This window comes from Bos indicus, chromosome 23 (genome assembly GCF_029378745.1).
Source record: "Bos indicus isolate NIAB-ARS_2022 breed Sahiwal x Tharparkar chromosome 23, NIAB-ARS_B.indTharparkar_mat_pri_1.0, whole genome shotgun sequence".
Taxonomy (NCBI): Eukaryota; Metazoa; Chordata; class Mammalia; order Artiodactyla; family Bovidae; genus Bos; species Bos indicus.
Window position 1 is genome coordinate 14,461,570 of NC_091782.1, and position 20,083 is coordinate 14,481,652.

Below are 20,083 nucleotides of genomic sequence, written 5' to 3' on the forward strand. Positions count from 1 at the left end.
TCCTGTCTTGAGTGTGTAATTTTTATAAATTGCATCAGACCCACAGTGAGTGTCTTTCAGGAGTTTCACCAAAATGAAAAAGAAATTCTGAGATAAAACTGTAGCAGGAGGTCAGGGGAAGTGCGGAATTGTGGGGTCACAGACCTGACCCGCAAGCTGTTCTCAGTCAAAGCCAGGGGGTGCGAGAGCCCTGGGGCCACCGCCGGTCTGGTCCTATCTCCGCGGCAGAGGCCTCAGGTACAGCTCTCGCTCCAGCTGCTCGGCGGTCAGGCTTCCCTGGATTGCCTCGCAGCCCGGGTTGAACACCGAGTAGGCACTTTTCTCCCCCTGCATCTTCTCCTCGGGGCCTCGCATCCCCACATACATCCAGTAGAACAGGGACAGGACAAAATAGGCCAGGCCAAATTCCAGCTCCACAAACAGCCCCAGCAGGACCAACCAGAGGAGCACCTTCAACAGGGTGACGCTGGTCAGGAGAGACCGGTCCCGCGGGGTCAGGGGCTGCGGTGGCGGCGGCTGCGGCGGTGGCGGGGCTTCTTCGGCTGGACTCCATGGTGGCTGTGACTCGAGGCCCCTGGGCCATGCTGCTCCCTAGGACACACAAACAAACCAAAGAAAGAATGAAGGACAGTGGGGCCGAGAGGATCAAAACCCATCCGGAGAGGCAGCTGCCCCTGCGTGCAAAGGCGTCCCCTCATCGGCGTCTGTTTTTCTTGCCCTGCTCTCTAAGACAACTATCTCCCAAGAGCTCTCATGCATCCTGCTCTGAATCAAAACCCATCAGTGAGATGTGACTTGAGGAAAACCTTACGGCGTTCGGGTGGATTCCCGTCTGAGGCAGACATTTCATCAGATTAGTCTGCTGCTAAGAGGAGCTAATGTAGCCCCTCTAGTAACTCCATGTAATTGATAAGGCAGCAGCCGGGCACATGCTTCCCACACAGAATCAATACATGTTTGTTGACTGGATTAGATGAGCTAAAATGTTGTTGAGTGGCATGATTCTAAAATGAGGAGTATTCTACACGTTAAAAAAAAAAAATCACAATTAGAGCCACAACCTTTCCATCCCGTGACCATCCTACATGGCCCCAGGGTCTCCTAACTGGACTACCCGCCTTCTAACCTATCTCTCCCCACACCAAACCATGTACAGCTGCTAAATAAATCTGCCACAACATCCATCAACCTTCTGCTCACAAACCTTTGACACATTTTTAATGCCTACCAGTTAAATTTTAAACTCCTTGGGCTGGAATCCAAGGCCTTGCATTCACTCAAAAGACAGAAGTGCCAGAACACAGGCCCCTATGCTGGCTGTAATGGGAGACAGAGGTATTTAAGGAGCTTTTGCAAGCTTGGTCTCCAGTCCAGTATTTTCTAAAATTTTGGGGTATGACCCACAATAAAAAAATACATTTTGTACTGCAAACCCCCCCCAAAATATATATATATGGTGTGTATATATGTGTGTATCAGGAAAAAAGTCTTCACATATCATCACTTTGATTACATATGAAGCTTTGGTTTTCTATTCTATTTTTAAAATTACATTTAGTTAATTTAGGATAAGACCTTTAAAATTTTTTTCACTAGCCACGAATGAGTCATGATTTGCAGTTTGTAAAATAATGTTGTAAAAAGTTTCCTGAACAACATGATCCACAATCTACTGCTCTAGAAATGAATCCTCTGGTCTTACAACCCAAAGACACTGCCCATCCGTGGCCGGGAATATTCCTCTCCATTCCTCAGGAACGTGCTCTCTCCAGGCAAGCACGGCTGGTGAACTATGTATACCCTGACCTCTGGGGCCAGCAAGCAGGGTGCCCCTCCGCCTCCCAGAGCTCTAACTGGCTCTCTTTCTCACTGAGCACCAAACTGTTGTCATTCAAGTGTCTCTCTTTTAATATAGATCACATGTGTCCCTAGTGGTTGCATGAGGTCACCTACTGTTGCTGATTATCTTTTGGTGTCTCCAGAGCCAAACAGCACTGCACACATAAGTTCTCTGTACAGAGCAGACTTAGTTCATTTATTCAGTTATATCCCGTATTCTTCACGTGGCAACTTAAAAGGGACCAAAACTGTTATCTGATCTCCAAAAAATATATAGGTCATCTGATTCATGCTGCTTTAGCAATTCTACATTGTTAGACCTTTGGTTGTTTTTTCGTTATTTTTTTTTTAAGCATCAACTCTGGGTCGGGAAGATCCCCTGGAGAAGAAAATGGCAACCCACTCCAGCATTCTTGCCTGGAGAATCCCATGAACAGAGGTGCCTGGAGGGCTACAATCCATAGGGTCGCAAAAAGTCAGACACGACTGAAGTGACTTGGCACGCGTTGCAATTATTACCTTTCCAATTAGATTGGAAAGGTCTTTGACATATAATCAGCTACACTCCCCACCCCCTCCACAAACATTTATTAAATAAATAAATGTCCCTTTCAGATTCAACCAGTGTGCAAAATAGGGAAATCACTGACAGTCTTAGCAGGGAACGCATACAATCTGATTAGTATTTAAGACTACTCTGGATGCCAGGTAGAGAATGGGCTGCAAGAGAAGAAAGGAAATTGTTAACAGCTCATGCATGAGGCCCAATAAGAGAGGAGCAGGCAGAGATGAGGCTGGTGACAAGGAGATCAGAGAGAAATGATGGACTGATGGATAGAGAACACATCTTGAACGTGCACAACTTGAAATTCACAGTAAACTGAATTTATTAGTAAAGGAACACTAATAAGAATAATGCTATGGCCAACATTTACTGAGTACCTTCTAGATGCCTGATCTCCTGTAACCCAGCAGGCAGGCCTTATTAGTCCCAATTTACTGATAAGGAGACACTGAGATGTAAGGAACTCCCCTAAAGTCACATGGCTGGTGACAGGCAGAGATGAGGTTGGTCCAGGATCCTAGGATGATCTCCCTTCAAAGGCCTTTTTACTTAACTAAGGGCATCATGGGAGATGCTAAGGGGAAGGGTTAGAGAGCTAGAAGGAGATGAGGTAGGGGTAGGGGTGTTAAACTGGCAAAGGGAACAAACAAAGGAGAGGGGGCCTCCAGAGATGCCTCCAACCAGTGCACCTCCTACTGTAAAAGCTGTGTGTCAAAGTATTTGGGGCCACCACAGGCACCACAGCACATATGGTGCAGTTTAGGGAAGGGACTTCCATTCCCAGAATACCAAAGTCTTCCCACCTCAGAGCCTTTGCACTTGCGGTTCCCTCTGAGAGGAAAGCCCTTTCCCCTCACACCACCTGGCTGGCTCCCTCTTCTACAAACCTCAGCAAAAATGTCACCATGTGGGCCCTTGTCCTTGTCCCAGGTTTCTTAAGAGTGGCTCCTTCTTAAGAAAAATGGTGAGGTCACTTCCTCTATGAGGTCCTCCCTGCCCACCCAATTTAAAGTGACACTCTGCATCCCTCACCCCCGATTCACTATCACAGCACGCTGGATTTTCCTCCCTTTTGTAGCATTCATCATTCTGTTCTTTCAACTCAAAAGCAAGTTCTGAGAGAACAGGGCCTTGTCTTTATTGCATTGTCTCCTGGGACTCAGGACAGTAGCTGGAACATAGTGGGCACGTGACTGAGTCAATGAATGCTGGTGGAAAAAAGGGAGAACTTAAGAGATGACTCCTGGATCTGAAGCGGTAATGCAAAGCCTGTGCCTGGCTGCTGCTGCTGCTGTTGCTAAGTCGCTTCAGTCGTGTCTGACTCTCTGCGACCCCATAGACGGCAGCCCACCAGGCTCCCCCGTCCCTGGGATTCTCCAGGCAAGAACACTCGAGTAGGTTGCCATTGCCTTCTCCAATGCATGAAAGTGAAAAGTGAAAGTGAAGTCGCTCAGTTGTGTCCGACTCTTTGAGACCCCATGGACTGCAGCCTACCAGGCTCCTCATCCATTCGATTTTCAGGCAAGAACACTGGGGTGCCATCGCCTTCTCTGTGCCTGGCTAGGTCATGCCAAAGAAAGAGGGCATTTGAACTGTGGGCCAGCCTGAGCCAAGGCCTGGAAGGGAGGAGTTGCAGGATGAGTGTGGTCAATAGACCCTGGGGCTAGATGGTGCACTGGGGGCCTGGGGAGGGAGATGGGGGTGGGGTGGGGGCTTGGCAGGATTAAAAAAAAAAAAGTTACAGGCATTTTTGTCCCACTGTGGTAGAAGCTTGCTGCAGAAAGAAATATTTTATTTGGGGGAAATGCTTTTCCCCAAGCTAAATTCGAGAGTGAGGGAATGAGGAGGTGGACCCCTCTGTATCAATGGCCAGCAAAAAGAAGCAATAACAAACAGAAGGATAAAGAAATCTCAGACAAGCCACTATGTGCCACCAAAATTATTAGGTAGAGATAGATCAGAAATTGGCAGGGGTAGGGGGTGGGGAGCAATTTAGTGATAATTTCACACCAGAACAAACTCAAGAATGATAACTGAGTAAATGAAAATGAGTTTTAGACAAAGTCCCTTATGAAAAACAGAGTAACTGATAAGAAGCATAGGAGGTCTAGCATTGCCTCTCATCCCTTTGTCAGGCCATCAGTTAGTTTTTGGGCTTTTAATAATGGAAATTTTCTCCAAGCTCAGCTCCTCTAGTGATCTCATATTCCTTTGGAAATGAGCCATAAAGTCAAAAACTCATTGTGTAGGCTAGATGTTTTATAACTGTGGGGAGGAAAAGGGGTAGAGGAAATGGATTCTAAAATCCTAAGCAATTGTGCCCTGTGAGTTCTAATCCACAATAAAGTCATCCTGAGACAAACTGTATGCAAGGAAATGGATTGTTTGAACCCTGCACACTCTTTCTGCAAGTCAGCAGGAACCCTGTGTGTCATGAAGAATAGTATCTAATTCAAACTAAGTAACAATAAGTTCTCCTTGATTACCAAAAAAAAAAAAGAAAAAATTCCTTATAAGCAGATGTGGTGCAAGGATACATGAACTTAGGAAATTTTAAGAGGAGTAAGAGTTGACTCATTGGAAAAGACTCTGATGCTGGGAGGGATTGGGGGCAGGAGGAGAAGGGGACGACAGAGGATGAGATGGCTGGATGGCATCACTGACTCGATGGACGTGAGTCTCAGTGAACTCCGGGAGTTGGTGATGGACAGGGAGGCCTGGCGTGCTGCGATTCATGGGGTCACAAAGAGTCGGACACGACTGAGCGACTGATCTGATCTGAAGGCACATTTTACTTTCCAAAAGGAATTTCTGGCACTTATTGCACTTAGGAGGTTCAAAGACCAGCTCACAGATTTCCCCTTGATGTTTTGTCCTGTGTTCCCACATGCATGCTCCAATCTCACACTTAAGTCACCTTGCCACTTTACTCATGAATGAAAACCAAGATACAGAGAGAGGAATGAGAGATTACCAAAAGCTAATGAGGCTTCCCTGGTGGCTCAGACAGTAAAGAATCTGCCTGCAATGGCAGGAGACCTGTGTGGGATCCCTGGGTCAGGAAGATCCCCTGAAGAAGATAATGGCTACCCACTCCAGTATTCTTGCATGGAGAATCCCATGAACAGAGGAGACTGACAGGCTACAGCCCATAGGATCGCAAGGATTCGGGCACGACTGAACGACTAACACACTCACAATAGGGTGTAAAAGCTATCATACTAATCTCTTGTTTTCGCCTTAAACATTAATTGTTAAACTTGAGTAGGCTTCGCTACTTCAACAGTGATACACAACACATTGCCACCACAGGCAGTCAGCACACTTCTGCGAGTTCTGTATTCAAACACCATTTCTAAAGCGCAGGCTATTTGGGCACGTGGCCCAGATGCGAAATCAAATCAAGCTTTAATTTACTGCCACTTCTCATCAGCATCCAATTAGACCTTTCCCCCTCCATTAGCAGAGGGCTGTGGCCCCCTATGGTTGTGGAGACGTTTCCCAAAGCCACCGAGGGCACAACGATCACTCAACTCGCTGTGAATAACGCAAGGGCAGAGGTGATTTCTTCTGGGACCCTAGACCCTCAACTTCCCGCCTGGAGTCGAAGGTACGTGGGTCCCTGGCTGGAAAGAAAATGTCAAAGTCACTCTGCAGGGCAGAACAGGACGGGGCAGGAGACGCGGGGCACCGCCGCCAAGCCGGCGGGAGGCGCCAGCAGCCCCTCTCAGCTAGCGAAAAGTGTGTTAGTCCCTCAATTGTGTCTGACTCTCTGCGAGCCCATAAACTGTCCTCCGCTGTCAACGGGCTTCTCCAGCCCCGGGGGGCGTGGCCTGGGCCGGGCCATTCCACGACGTGGGGGTGGGGCCTTCAGGCCACCACGTGGTGCCGGGGCGGAGCCTCGGCGGAGTCGCCTTGGAGGCCACGTCGGCGTTTCAGAAGCCAGGTGCCTTAGGGGTAAGGCCTCCCTCCTCTCACCTGAGCGAGGCTGGGCTGGGCCTGGGCACTCGGTGGCCTCGGTTTCCACACCAGGAACCGTTTTAGCCAGCCTGAAGGTGCTTTTGGAGTCGTAGCTGCTTCTGCCTTCTCTCCCGAGGTTTGTGTACTCTGGCTCGAAGTGCTGGGTTCAGCCACCAGCCCGGCTCGCTTCCGGGCCGCCCGGAACTCAGCTAGCCGCTGCTCCATGGCGCGCGCCCCCTTCTTCGCGCGCCCAAAAAGCGCGCGCGCGCGCCCGCCCGCGGGGAACCAGTCCCGACTTTGCGGGGTTCCGGGCTGCAGTGCGCCTGCGTGGCGGCGCTCTCTGTTGCGCGTGCGCGCTAGCGGCACTGAGCGCGGGTGGGGCGTGCGCTGGCTTTGTGACGTTCAGTAGGCAGTTCACAGCTAATTGTTCACTCTAAACTTGAAAGAGCAGTGTTCACATCCTCGAGCTACGTGGTTAAGAACCTAAACATAAAGGTTGCCTCATTGTTTCCAGCTTTTGCCCTAGGCTAAGCGCCGCAATGCTCTCTCATGTCAGGGATCAGCTCCCTAACAGGTGGAACATCTCCACAGGTTAGCACCAGATTGAGAAGGTGGTCCCGGGGCATTGAAAAAGGCCCATGATCTGTGGGACTTTTCATGTCAGAAGGAAGGCAGGATACAGCCTGCCCTTTTCCTTTTCAGCGGTTTGCCAGTCTTAGCACTTTGGAGGGCTAGCACTTCTCACTGGCAAGCAGGTTGTACAGACTTCGCCCAATCACTACTCACCCAAAAGGTCACAGTTCCGGTCAGGGACTGTTTAGATTTTTAAAGCTCTAAGCATCTAGCTTTGATGCTTTTGAACTTTGGTGTTGGAGAAGACTTGAGGACTGGACTGCAAGGAGAGCCAACCAGTTCATCCTAAAGGAAAGCAGTCCTGGATGTTCATTGGAAGGACTGATGCTGAAGCTGAAACTCCAATACTTTGGCCACCTGACTCATTGGAAAAGACCCTGATGCTGGGAAAGATTGAAGGCAGGAGGAGAAGGGGAAGACAAGAGGAGGAGATAGTTGGATGGCATCACTGACTCAATGGACGTGAGTTTGAGTAAACTCTGGGAGTTGGCAGTGGACAGGGAGGCCTAGCGTGCTGAAGCCCATGGAGTCACAAAGAGTCAGATAGGACGAGTGACAACTGGACTGAAGCATCTAGCTAAGTGACACTCACGAAATTGAGAACTCAAATATTTTTGGGGTCTTGTTGAGTGTGAGTCAAGGAACTATATGAACTAGAATTGGAGTCTTTCCTACTCTTAGCAAATGTTTATCAAGAATCCTCTATATGTCAAGGGCTCCCATGATAGCTCAGTTGGTAAAGAATCCGCCTGCAATGCAGGGGACCCTGGTTCAATTCCTGGGTCAGGAAGCTCTCCTGGGGAAAGGATAGGCTGCCCACTCCAGCCAGTATTCTTGGGCTTCCCTGGTGGCTCAGCTGGTAAAGAATCTGCCCACAATGAGGGAGACCTGTGTTCGATCCCAGGGTTAGGAAGATCCCCTGGAGAAGGGAAAGGCTACTCACTCCAGTATCCTGGCCTGGAGAATTCCATGGACTTTATAGTTCATGGGGTTGCAAAGAGGGAACGCGACTGAACGACTTCACTTTCAGGTACTGATCATAGGCTTCTTAGGTGGCTCCGTGGTAAAGAGTCTGCCTGCAATGCAGGAGACTCAAGTTTGATCTCTGGGTCAGGAAGATATCCTGGAGAAGGAAATGGCAACCCACTCCAGTATTCTTGCCTGGGAAATCTGGACAGAGGAGCCTGGCAAGGAATAGTCCATATGGTCACAAAAAGGTCAGACACAACTTAGCAACTAAACAACAGTTGCTAAGAAACAACAGCTCTGAAGAAAATTGAAGTAAGAAATAGGGATGGTGGGGCTGTTTTGAGCCAGTGACCAGGGAAGTCTTCTCTGAGGAGTTGCCATTTAAGCAGAGACCTAAATGAAGTGAGTGGTGAAGGCATGTAGATACCTGGAGATGAGCATTTCTGTTAGAGGAAACAGCAAGTACAAAAGTCCTGAGAGCTCAAGTACTTTGTTTGACCTTCTCACAGAACATCAATGGTCAGTTCATAAAAGGCCTTACAGGCCATAGTCGAAACTTCACCCTGTGTTCTGAGTGTGATGGTAAGTGACAGGAGGATTTTGAGTACAAGATGTCATGATCTGACATATTTTTAAAAGATCACACTTGCTGCTGGAGGTGGGGTGCTATTAGGGTGCAAAGACAGAAGGAAGAAAGCCAGTTAGAAAATACAGTGGTATAAGAGAGACTGGGCCTTTGGGGGCTAGAGTGGGAGTGATGGAGTTGGTGAGAATTGGTCAGATTCTGAATATAGTTCTGAATATCTGAGCCAACATGATGTGCAGCCGCATTGGATGTGGAGTGTGAGAAAAAAGGAATCAAGGATGACATATTTCCACCAGCCCCTCTGTCACCAATCCACACACCTTAGATACCAAGTAAAAAAATGCTAGGTTCTTTATTGAGATAGAGGAAGACTGGCAAGTCTTGTTTTGGACATGCCAAGAGTTTGAGGTGCCCGTTGGATAAACAGTGGAGGCAGTTCAACAGTGAAAACTGGAATTCAGATAAAAGTCAAGACTGGAGATACATATTGGGAGTCATGACCATGTGTGTGATAAAGCCATGAAACTAGGTGCAATCAACTAGGGAGTGAGTGTGGATAAGAAGAGAAGGTATATGAGGACTGAATCCTGACTAGTTGGAGATGATCTGTGAGACAAAAAAGAATGGGGATGTTATACCACAAAGAGTTGCCATTGAGAAGTCACAAAGTTTCTTACCCATCATGGTAGAATGACGGGTAAGTTTTTACCCATCCAGAGTAGATCTGCTTCTCTGGAGGGACTAGAGATTTCATTGATTGTATTTCCCACTTGGTCATGTCAGTTGTAAGTTACTTGCCATAGGTGCCTGCCATCTACCTCTACAAGGATTAAATCATGTGCTGCTGCAGCTGCTGACCTTCAACACCTCCTGATGGAGCTCAGGGTGGAGAGTGGAAATGAGGCACTCTGTGCTCCGGGAAAGCTGGCAGGATAGGTCTTCAGATAGTTAGATATTCTTGGAACTGATTTTAGGAGCCCAATTCTTGTATCTCCTTGTAACTAGAAAAGCACTAAAATCCTGCTTGGCAACAATTGTTTCTTGTGACTAGCAGAAGCCTCACAAGACCAGAAGAAATTCCACACACACCAAAAAAGTGCTTAATTGCATGTATTCCCCCTTTACCAAAATCACATATATCCTGTCCTTTCCTCCTACCTCTTTGAAACAGATTCTCAGAGCTGTCTGAGGTGCTGTCTCCTGGGCTGCAATCCTCACATTGCTCCAAATAAAACTTAACTCACAACTCTCACATTGTGCTTTTTTTTTAGTTGACAATAATCACACTGAGACCTTAGAACTGCATTTGTCATCTACTTCTAGCAGGCATTTAGACTTCAGGCATACAATTTGTGGGCTATTGCAGTCAGGGTCTCTGGCAGGAAACATGGCACTTTTGAAAAGGTTAAGTAAGGAGAGTTTCATGTTACAAAGATGTGGCAAAATAAAGGGATGCAGCAAGGAAGTTCATAGGAAGTGTGTGTGACCAGCCTCTGGGCCTCAGGCAGCAAGACAGAGTGGTCATCAGAACTCGATGAATCCTGTAGCTAGAGGAGAAGTCCAAGATGCAGGAGCTGTTAAACGGGTGGAGAAGGGTGGGAAGAGGGTAAGAGGAGCAAACAGAATATCCAGCCAAGTACTGGCATTTCTAGCTCCATCTTGCTTCGGTAACCTTATTTTCCCTTTGTTTTCTGCTTATAAATTTATTTTGTCTCGGTGCTTTGTAAACCTCTTTAAATTCTTTTTGGAAGAGTTTGAAAGAATGGGAAAAAGTAAAGATGAAAAAGATGATCATGAAGAACACCTTCTGCCAAACTAACTCCATTTCCTTTTCAGATAAGATTGTGAGCCTAGTAAATAAGAAGGATCCCAAAGTGTACTTAATGTGTGAATTTAAATTTTATTTGCACGTACCATATTTCATGTGTATATAAATTGGCACATAATAAACATATGTAATATGTGTACATGTATGTCATATTTGTAAATTATGCGTAATAAAATACCCACATGTCCTCCTAAGGTATCCATGCTATGGAGAGTATAATTCCCCATTGTTTGACTTTGAACTCAAACATCCAAGTTGTTTTTGCCAAATGGATGATGGCAGGCATTATGCAGTTAGAGGGGCTTGATGTGTGTCTGTCCTGTTGAATGTGCCCTTTTAATTTTCTGCACTGCCATGAAACTAGCCAGTTATCCAGGAATAATGAGAGTTCTGTGGATATGGCTGACTCACTGACCAGCTAAGCCCAGCCCAAAATAGCTGCCCCCAGCTTACCCAAGATGTATGAAAAATAAATGTTTGTTTTATATCACAGAAATTATGTGTGTTTGGTTACACAGAAACAGCTATTTAAGGAAAAAAAAAAAAGAATGTTCTTCTCTGTACCTGTGGTCCGTTTCTGACTCTTACCCACCACTTCAATCTATTAATGTAGTGAGTTACATTAATAGACTTTCTATCAAACCATCCTATATTCCTGGAATAAACAAAACTCAGCCACTTTATAACATATAAAATTCAAAGCTAGGTCCAGTTTGGTAATCTTTAAAGAATTTTGTACCTATGTGCATTAATGAGATTTTTCAATCTTTTTTTTTTCACGTACTGTTCTTAAAAAGTTCTGGATTTAGGATTATACTAGCTTTATGAAATAAGCTGAAGTCTCCATCTCCCCTCCCAACCCCCATTTTTAGAACAGTTTGAATAAAGTAGGAATTAACTGGTTCTTGAATATTTGATAAGACTTAGTAATAAAACCATCTAGACTTGATATTTTCTTAGATCAGATAAATAAATATAAGCAACAATTAAGTGGCTTCATAGCTGGTCAACAAAAAGTGTTAAGAAATGCATCAACATCAGTCTGTCCTATCTGATGTTTTTGGAGTGGCTTGCATGAAAACATAAAAGACAGTTATCATATTTTTAGGTGATAAAAATTTGATAGAGAAATCTACAATTATATCTTTAGGGTAAGAAAAAAACAAATTTAATTAAATTTATCATGATTAAAGGGTTTTGTAGATGCTTAGAGGGAACACTACCTCCTAGATTTGCATTTATGTTTTTATGTCTGTTCTTACTTCCTAATCATTGACTTGAGAGATGTTTGCTTCAATAGGAATTGGAGCTTTTCCTTGACCCCAGGCTGGGAAAGAGGGGCATATGTGGTGGATGCTTCAGCTTCTATAGTCAATCCCATTGTCTGAGAGAGGACCGCCATGCTCTCCTGCTTATATGACAGGCATTCAGAGTGTCCAGAGGAGAGTGGTCTGGATAATGATGTTTCTAGAGCAGGGCTTCTCAACCTTGGTACTTCAGGCATTTGGGGCCAGATAATTCTTTGTTGTGGGGGGCTGTCCTGTATCTTGTAGGATTCTTAGCAGTATCCCTGACCCCAGCCCATACTTGCCAATAGTATCCCTGGTCATTGTAGCAACCAAAAATGTCTCCAGACGATGCCAAATCAGTGGTGCCCAACCTTTTTGGTACCAGAGACCAGTTTCATGGAAGACAATTTTTTCCATGGACTCAGGGTGGGGACGGGGAGGTTGGTTCAGCAGTAATGCGAGTGATGGGGAGTGAAGGGGAGCAGCAGATGAAGCTTCACTCAGTGGACCGCTGCTCAATTTCTGCTCTGCAGCCCAGGGCCTAACAGAAGCCCTAGGGGTTGGGGACCCCTGCCGAAACTCCCCCCGGAGGCAAATTGTCCTCAGTTGAGAATAACTGGTCTAAAGACCATATTTTAGTAAGCGTAGTAAAAGCAGTGGTGATTTGGGTCAGAGAAGAAGAGTCATAGTGAAAACATACCAGTTTGTTTTAGAAGCTATTAAAAGGGCTATTGCAAATGGGGGACAGAATCATTTTGTGGGGATCCAAAAGGCAGAATTGGGGCTTCCCAGGTAATTCCATGGTAAAGAGTCTGCCTGCCAATGCAGGAGACACAGGAGACTTGGGTTCCATCCCTGGGTCAAGAAGATCCCCTGGAGGAAGGCATGGCAACCTGCTCCAGTATTCTTGCCTGGAGAATCCCAGGGACAGAGGAGCCTGGTGGGCTACAGTCCATAAGGTCGCACAGTGTTGGACGAGACTCAAAGAGTTGGATGAAACTGAGGATGCATGCAAAAGGCAGAACAAAGGTCAAAAGTTTCAAATTACAAGGTGACAAATGTGGAATCTTTTTTTTAAAGGAATTTTCCACCAATTCAGTTTTTCCAGAAATAGGCAGCTAGTGGAATAATTTCAGTGCAGTTGAGTTTCCTGACACTAGCCGTATTCAAGCAGAGGCTGACAAACCACTTGTTAGGAATGCTGTAGAGAGGATCCTGGGCCGAAGAGGATGTAGATGGTTGATGCAGATGATTACCAAGTCTCTTCCAACTGGAGAATTTAATGTTTTAATTCAAACTGGGATAAGAAAACGGAAGGCTTTGGTGCATCAGACTAGACTGTGTCACATAAAGTGTCAGTGCCACTGCCTGGATCCCCTCAGCTCTCGCTGTTGCTGGACATGCTGATGGCTTGTTTCTGTGAGCCCCTGGGGGCTTCAGGAGTGTGTTTAACTAGTGCATGAGGCAGACCAGCAGTGGTGGGGTGATTATTCCCCCCCAACCATCAAATGCTGCTGCTGAGTCGCTTCAGTCGTGTCTGACTCTGTGTGACCCCATAGACAGCAGCCCACCAGGCTCCCCCGTCCCTGGGATTCTCCAGGCAAGAACACTGGAGTGGGTTGCTTGCCATTTCCTTCTCCAATGCATCAAAGTGAAAAGTGAAAGGGAAGTCACTCAGTCGTGTCTGACTCTTAGCGACCCCATGGACTGCAGCACGCCAGGCTTCCCTGCCCATCACCAACTGCCGGAGCTTGCTCAAAGTCATGTCCATTGAGTTGGTGATGCCATCCATCTCATCCCTTGTCGTCCCCTTCTCCTCCTGCCTTCAATCTTTCCCAGCATCAGGGTCTTTTCTAGTGAGTCACTTCTTCATATCAGGTGGCCAAAGTATTGGAGTTACAGCTTCAGGATCAGTCCTTCCAATGAACACCCAGGACTGATCTCCTTTAGGGTAGACTGGTTGGATCTCCTTGCAGTCCAAGGGACTCTCAAGAATCTTCTCCAACACCACAGTTCAAAAGTATCAACGCTTTGGCGCTCAGCTTTCTTTATAGCCCAACTCTCACATCCATACATGACTACTGGAAAGACCATAGCTTTGACTAGATGGACCTTTGTTGGCAAAGTAATGTCTCTGCTTTTTAATATGCTATCTAGGTTGGTCATAACTTTTCTTCCAAAGGACAAGAGTCTTTTAATTTCATGGCTGCAGTCACCATTTCCAATGATTTTGGAGCCCCCAAAATTAAGTCTGTAGCTGTTTCCATTGTTTCCCAATCTATTTCCCATGAAGTGATGGGACCAGATGCCATGATCTTAGTTTTCTGAATGTTGAGTTTTAAGCCAACTTTTTCACTCTCCTCTTTCACTTTCATCAAGAGGCTCTTTAGTTCTTTGCTTTCTGCCATAAGGGTTGTGTCATCTGCATATCTGTGGTTATTGATATTTCTCCCAGCAATCTTGATTCCATCTTGTGCTTCATCCAGTCCAGCATTTCTCATGATGTACTCTGCATATAAGTTAAATAAGCAGGGTGACAATATACAGCCTTGAGGTACTCCTTTTCTTATTTGGAACCAGTCTGTTGTTCCATGTCCAGTTCTAACTGTTGCTTCCTGACCTGCATACAGATTTCTTAGGAGTCAGGTCAGGTGGTCTGGTATTCCCATCTCTTGAAGAATTTTCTACAGTTGTTTATGATCCACACAGTCAAAGGCTTTGGCATAGTCAATAAATGTTTTTCCAGAACTCTCTCACTTTTTTGATGATCCAACGGATGTTGGCAATTTGATCTCTGGTTCCTCTGCCTTTTCTAAATCCAGCTTGAACATCTGGAAGTTCATGGTTCACATACTATTGAAGCCTGGCTTGGAGAATTTTGAGCATTACTTTGCTAGCATGTGAGATGCGTGCAATTGTGCGGTAGTTTGAGCATTCTTTGGCATTGCCTTTCTTTGGGATTGGAATGAAAACTGATCTTTTCCAGTCCTGTGGCCACTGCTGAGTTTTCCAAATTTGCTGGCATATTGAGTGCAGCACTTTCACAGATCATCTTTTAGGTGAGACCCTCATCCCCTCTGCCAGGATGTGGGCCCTGAAGCTGCTCTGTGCATGCAGAGGAAAGGTGTAGGAATGTCCTTGCTCACTAGCATTTAATTTACCAGTTGCCTCTGAGCTGGGGCTTTGGCAGATTCTGCTGAAATCTGAAAGACAACCTATTATACCGAGGGCCTGCTGCTGACGACTGAAATTGAGAAACTTGGCAGATAATCAAACAGTAACTGGAAATCAAACTTCCTGGGTTGGTAGGAACACAGGCCCTGGAGACAAGGAGCTTCTGGGAGCCTCAGGACCAGAACACTGAGCACTGCCCATGCCAGTGAGGACAGGTCAGTGTTCAATTTTGACCCTCAAGAAGACTCCCATCAATTGCAAGGTGGGATGTTCACCTGGGAGGCAGCTGTCCCATAACAGGTAGATCATTGGACTGAGAATCCTGGTCCTCTGGGCATTTCTAGACCCATTCAGTGGGCATTAGACAAGCTGGGACCTGGGACCATTTGCTCCAGTACTTGCACCTGGACATACCTTTCCTGAGCAACAAAATACAGAGAAACTACAAAGGACTGTAGTTATGTGCATATGTGTGCAGTTGGGGAAAATTATGGACAATAATAATCAGCTATACTCCAATACAAAATTAAAAGTTTAACTCAAACTAAAAGAAAGGATGAGTGAATGAGTGAAAGTCACTCAGTTGTGTCCGACTCTGCGACCCCATAGATTATACAGGCTATTCTCCAGGCCAGGATACTGGAGTGGGTAGCCTTTCCCTTCTCCAGGAGATCTTCCAAACCCAGGGATTGAACCCAGGTCTCACGCATTGCAGGTGGATTCTTTACCAGCTAAGCTATCAGGGAAGCCCCTTCGTGAAAAAGATTTTCACGAACCAGATAATAACGATGGTGGGATCACTCACCTAGAGCCAGACATCCTGGAATGTGAAGTCAAGTGGGCCTTAGAAAGCATCACTACGAACAAAGCTAGCGGAGGTGATGGAATTCCAGTTGAGCCGTTTCAAATCCTGAAAGACGATGCTGTGAAAGTGCTGTACTCAATATGCCAGCAAATTTGGAAAACTCAGCAGTGGCCACAGGACTGGAAAAGGTCAGTTTTTATCCCAATCCCAAAGAAAGGCAATGCCAAAGAATGCTTGAACTACTGCACAGTTGCACTCATCTCACACGCTAGTAAAGTAATACTCAAAATTCTCCAAGCCAGGCTTCAGCAATATGTGAACCGTGAACTTCCAGATGTTCAAGCTGGTTTTAGAAAAGGCAGAGGAACCAGAGGTCAAATTGCCAACATCCACTGGATCATGGAAAAAGCAAGAGAGTTCCAGAAAAACATCTATTTCTGCTTCGTTGACTATGACAAAGCCTTTGACTGTGTGGATCATAAACAACTGTAGAAAATTCTTCAAGAGATGGGAATACCAGACCACCTGACCTGCCTCCTAAGAAACCTATATGCAGGTCAGGAAGCAACAGTTAGAACTGGACATGAAACAACAGACTGGCTCCAAATAGGAAAAGGAGTACCTCAAGGCTGTATATTGTCACCCTGCTTATTTAACTTATATGCAGAGTACATCATGAGAAACGCTGGGCTGGAAGAAGCACAAGCTGGAATCAAGATTGCAGGGAGAAATAACAATAACCTCAGATATGCAGATGACACCACCCTTATGGCAGAAAGTGAAGAGGAACTAAAAAGCCTCTTGATGAAAGTGAAAGAGGAGAGTGAAAAAGTTGGCTTAAAGCTCAACATTCAGAAAACGAAGATCGTGGCATCCGGTCCCACCACTTCATGGGAAATAGATGGGGAAACAGTGGAAACAGTGTCAGACTTTATTTTTGGGGGCTCCAAAATCACTGAAGATGGTGATTGCAGCCATGAAATTAAAAGATGCTTACTCCTTGGAAGGAAAGTTATGACCAATCTAGACAGCATATTAAAAAGCAGAGACATTACTTTGCCAACAAAGGTCCATCTAGTCAAGGCTATGGTTTTTCCTGTGGTCATGTATGGATGTGAGAATTGGACTGTGAAGAAAGCTGAGTGGCAAATAATTGATGCTTTTGAACTGTGGTGTTGGAGAAGACTCTTGAGAGTCCTTGGACTGCAGGGAGATCCAATTAGTCCATCCTAAAGGAGATCAGTCCTGGGTGTTCATTGGAAGGACTGATGCTAAAGCTGAAACTCCAATACTTTGGCCACCTCATGTGAAGAGTTGACTCATTGGAAAAGACCCTGATGCTGGGAGGGATTGGGGGCAGGAGGAGAAGGGGATGACAGAGGATGAGATGGCTGGATGGCATCACCGACTTGATGCACATGAGTTTGGGTGAACTCTGGGAGTTGGTGTTGGACAGGGAGGCTTGGCGTGCTGCGATTCATGGGGTCGCAGAGTCAGACACGACTGAGCGACTGAACTGAAAAGAAAGGAAGGGGAAGGGAGGCCACAGTGTTTCAACTGAGGTAGTCTGATCCGGACAACTCCTAGGGAAGCAACTTGGCCAACACTTCATGTGAACTCCATGGAGGACAGAATCCAGTCATTCTGTGATTCTGTCCTCCTGGGACTTTGGAGACCAATCAGTCAGTAAATGTTGATTGAACACCTGCTGCAAGCCATGCTCTGTGCCAGGCTTTGAGGACACAGAGGAATAAAATACAGTCCCATCCCATAGGAGTTTATGGTCTAGTTGGAGAGGCAGACACATTAATAGAAAATTACACATGGAGGTCTGAGGGAGCAGAGGAGGGTCACCAACTCAGGAGTAGTATGACTTCAGATTTAAATATGGGGAAACTGAGGCCAGAAGAAGAAAGTTGATGAGGTTATATAATTCCTGGGCATGACTGTTGACAATAAATATTTCTGATGATAGTCCATTTTGCATTTGCATTAGAAAATATTGGCACATGAGCCCCTCCCTGCTCCTGCTGCTCCCCCTACTCTTGGCTTAATGTCAGAACTTGCTTTGGTTTAATAGCTACTGCTGGTTTGAGTTTTGCGTTTTTGTGTCCCCCAATCCCAACCCAACTATAGGGATCTTGTGGTCCAGAAGAGCCCAGCAGTCTCTGCTGTCAGTCCTGTCTGATCCAATTATCTGAAGCATCCTCATTACCCTCTTCTGCATCTCCTTAACTCCCTGTAATTTCCAAAGTCTCAGGTTATGACAGTTTTCCACCCACCAGATACGCCTCACATTGTTCAATTTTGAGTTCTATTTTGCTTAGCATTGATGCTCTGAGAAATGCCTCCTACAACTTGCAGGACAGATGATCAGACAAAGCCCACAGGATTACAGGAAAGATACTCTGTATGCAAATCTCATCCTCAAACTCTCCTTAATTTTTTCTGAAAGTATCTGGGGAAGAATCTCTTTGCAAGTTGAGAATAAAGAAAGCAGTAGGTGCTATGTTTCAGACAAGCTTGCTCCTGTGATGTGTGGGAATAAAGTTAGAAAGAGGCAAGCTTTTGCCCTTTGCAGTCATTTGAAGAAATGGACTGGTTAAAATATGCACACACACCCAGAGTGGTGTATTTCTTGGTTCTTGACAGCTGCTCAGCCTCTTCTCTGGAAACTCCTGCTTCAGCGCTTGCATTTTCTCTCCAGTCACTGACCTTGTAGAGTACCTGAACATCAAAGTTTAGGGCCCAAATGGACCCATCTTTTATCCTAATAGCATTAGCTGCTGTGGAGGCTCGGAGGAGGTAAAGATGGCCTCTTCTGCATGACTTAGCAGTGGGAACACAGCCAGGGCCCTGCTCCGCTTGGTTGTCGCCTGCTCAGCTGTTAGTCTTTTCAGTGCTCTGCATGGTGGGGAGCCATTACTGCTTCTTTAGCAAGGTGAACATGATGGAGGGGAAGTGAGGCTATGCCTATCCAGTATCCGGCCTCCTTCCAACATGCGTGTTGTTTTTCTCGACCTGTATCCTATGGAAAAGAGATTTTCTATCTTAGTCCTTTCTTTAAAAATAATTTTGTTAACCTTGAGAATTGGTTGAGTAGCTCACTATCAACCAACAATGGATACTTGTTGAGTTCCAATAATAGTTGACCTTTGCAGAATGACTAATGTGTGCCAGGCACTATGATGCTACACCCTGAATTAATTTTCTCAACAACCCTTCAAGAAAGCATTTAGATAGAGATTAAGTAATTCACCGTCACACGGCAAGCCACTAGTGAGACCAGGATTTGAACCTGAGTCTGACCTCAGAGCCCAGGAATCCACTTCTTCTGCCTCCTCCTCTATGCAGACCACTTTCAAGTGTCTATATAAACAGGTGTTAAGTGACCTCCAAAAATGCTTACAAAAATGCTTACACTCATAGGGAAGATGAAACAAGAATGTGAAATGCTAAATAATGCCAGACAGCATCTGCATCTAAGTGTCCTGTCAGTGAAGCAGGCAGTAAGGAACTCACCAGGTAGAGAAAAAGATCAGTGAGAACAGGGGGGTTCTAACAGGCTGCATATGGAGAAGCATGGATTCCATCGACCTTGAAAGATGGAAAGGACTTAGGTAAGCAGAAAGGGAGAAATAAATCAAGCTATAGAGGACTTCAAACACATGGGTTCAGGTCCCAGCTCTGACATATGTGCAGTCATAGGAAAGTCCCTAAGTTTTTAATTGCTCCATGAGGCTAAGGGAGGTAGTATGTAGTCAGGGATAAAGCTGAAGTTTGGAAGCAGAAGAGGTCTCAGAGCAGTAGGGAGGGAGGCGGTAGTGATTAGAGGGGGAAAGGATGTTGACAAACTTCTCTCCTGACTTCACGGCAGTTCCATGAGTAATTGCTGTGGCAATCCATTGAGCTGCAGAAGCAAAACAAACCCCCCTAGCTTCTAATTTTTATTTTGCCTTAGGAAAGGCTCTCGTCCCTCTATTTCTTCATTTGTAAATGGGGATAGTATCTCACAGGCAGATAATCAAGATGGTAGGAAGTACCTACCAGTAGCTGGCCCATTGTAGACCCTTAGTCAACACGGGCAACTGAGATTATGAAGCCAGCATGGTCCATACTTGGTGGGTAACCGAAGACCTGGGAAGAACAGAGGAAAGAAAAGATCTTTCTAGCCCAGACAAATTGGAATGCATGTGGAGAATTGGTACCTTGGTAGGTTTTTAGACTAAGGAAGACACATTCATCTGAGATGGTTAAATTGAAATTGTTCCCATGTCAAAAAACTGACATAGAACTTTTGCTCCTGTCTTCTTCCAGATTCCTGTCACTCTCCAGAGCTTGTTTGAACCAAAATAAATCCCTTTCTCCCATTACCTTGATAAAAGTCAAAGTGTTAGTTATGTCCAACTCTGGGATTTCCCAGGCAAGAATACTG

The 20,083-nt window shown here is 45.7% G+C and overlaps 1 protein-coding gene and 1 long non-coding RNA gene across 2 annotated transcripts in view; one reads left to right on the forward strand and one right to left on the reverse strand.

The window, feature by feature from the left end:
• On the reverse strand, positions 1 to 6,692 carry SAYSD1 (SAYSVFN motif domain containing 1). The gene is made up of 2 exons (XM_019986316.2): positions 6,383 to 6,692; positions 1 to 591 (listed from the first exon to the last, which is right to left on the reverse strand). Exons 1-2 carry the CDS (start codon positions 6,587 to 6,589, stop codon positions 214 to 216), a joined length of 585 nt encoding a protein of 194 aa, XP_019841875.2. The 5' UTR covers positions 6,590 to 6,692; the 3' UTR covers positions 1 to 213.
• Positions 6,688 to 20,083, forward strand: part of LOC139178946 (uncharacterized) — a 26,248-nt gene continuing 12,852 nt past the window's right edge. Inside the window, exon 1 of the long non-coding RNA XR_011563380.1 lies at positions 6,688 to 7,459. This is a non-coding gene — a long non-coding RNA (uncharacterized lncRNA). The remainder of the gene's footprint in view (positions 7,460 to 20,083) is intronic.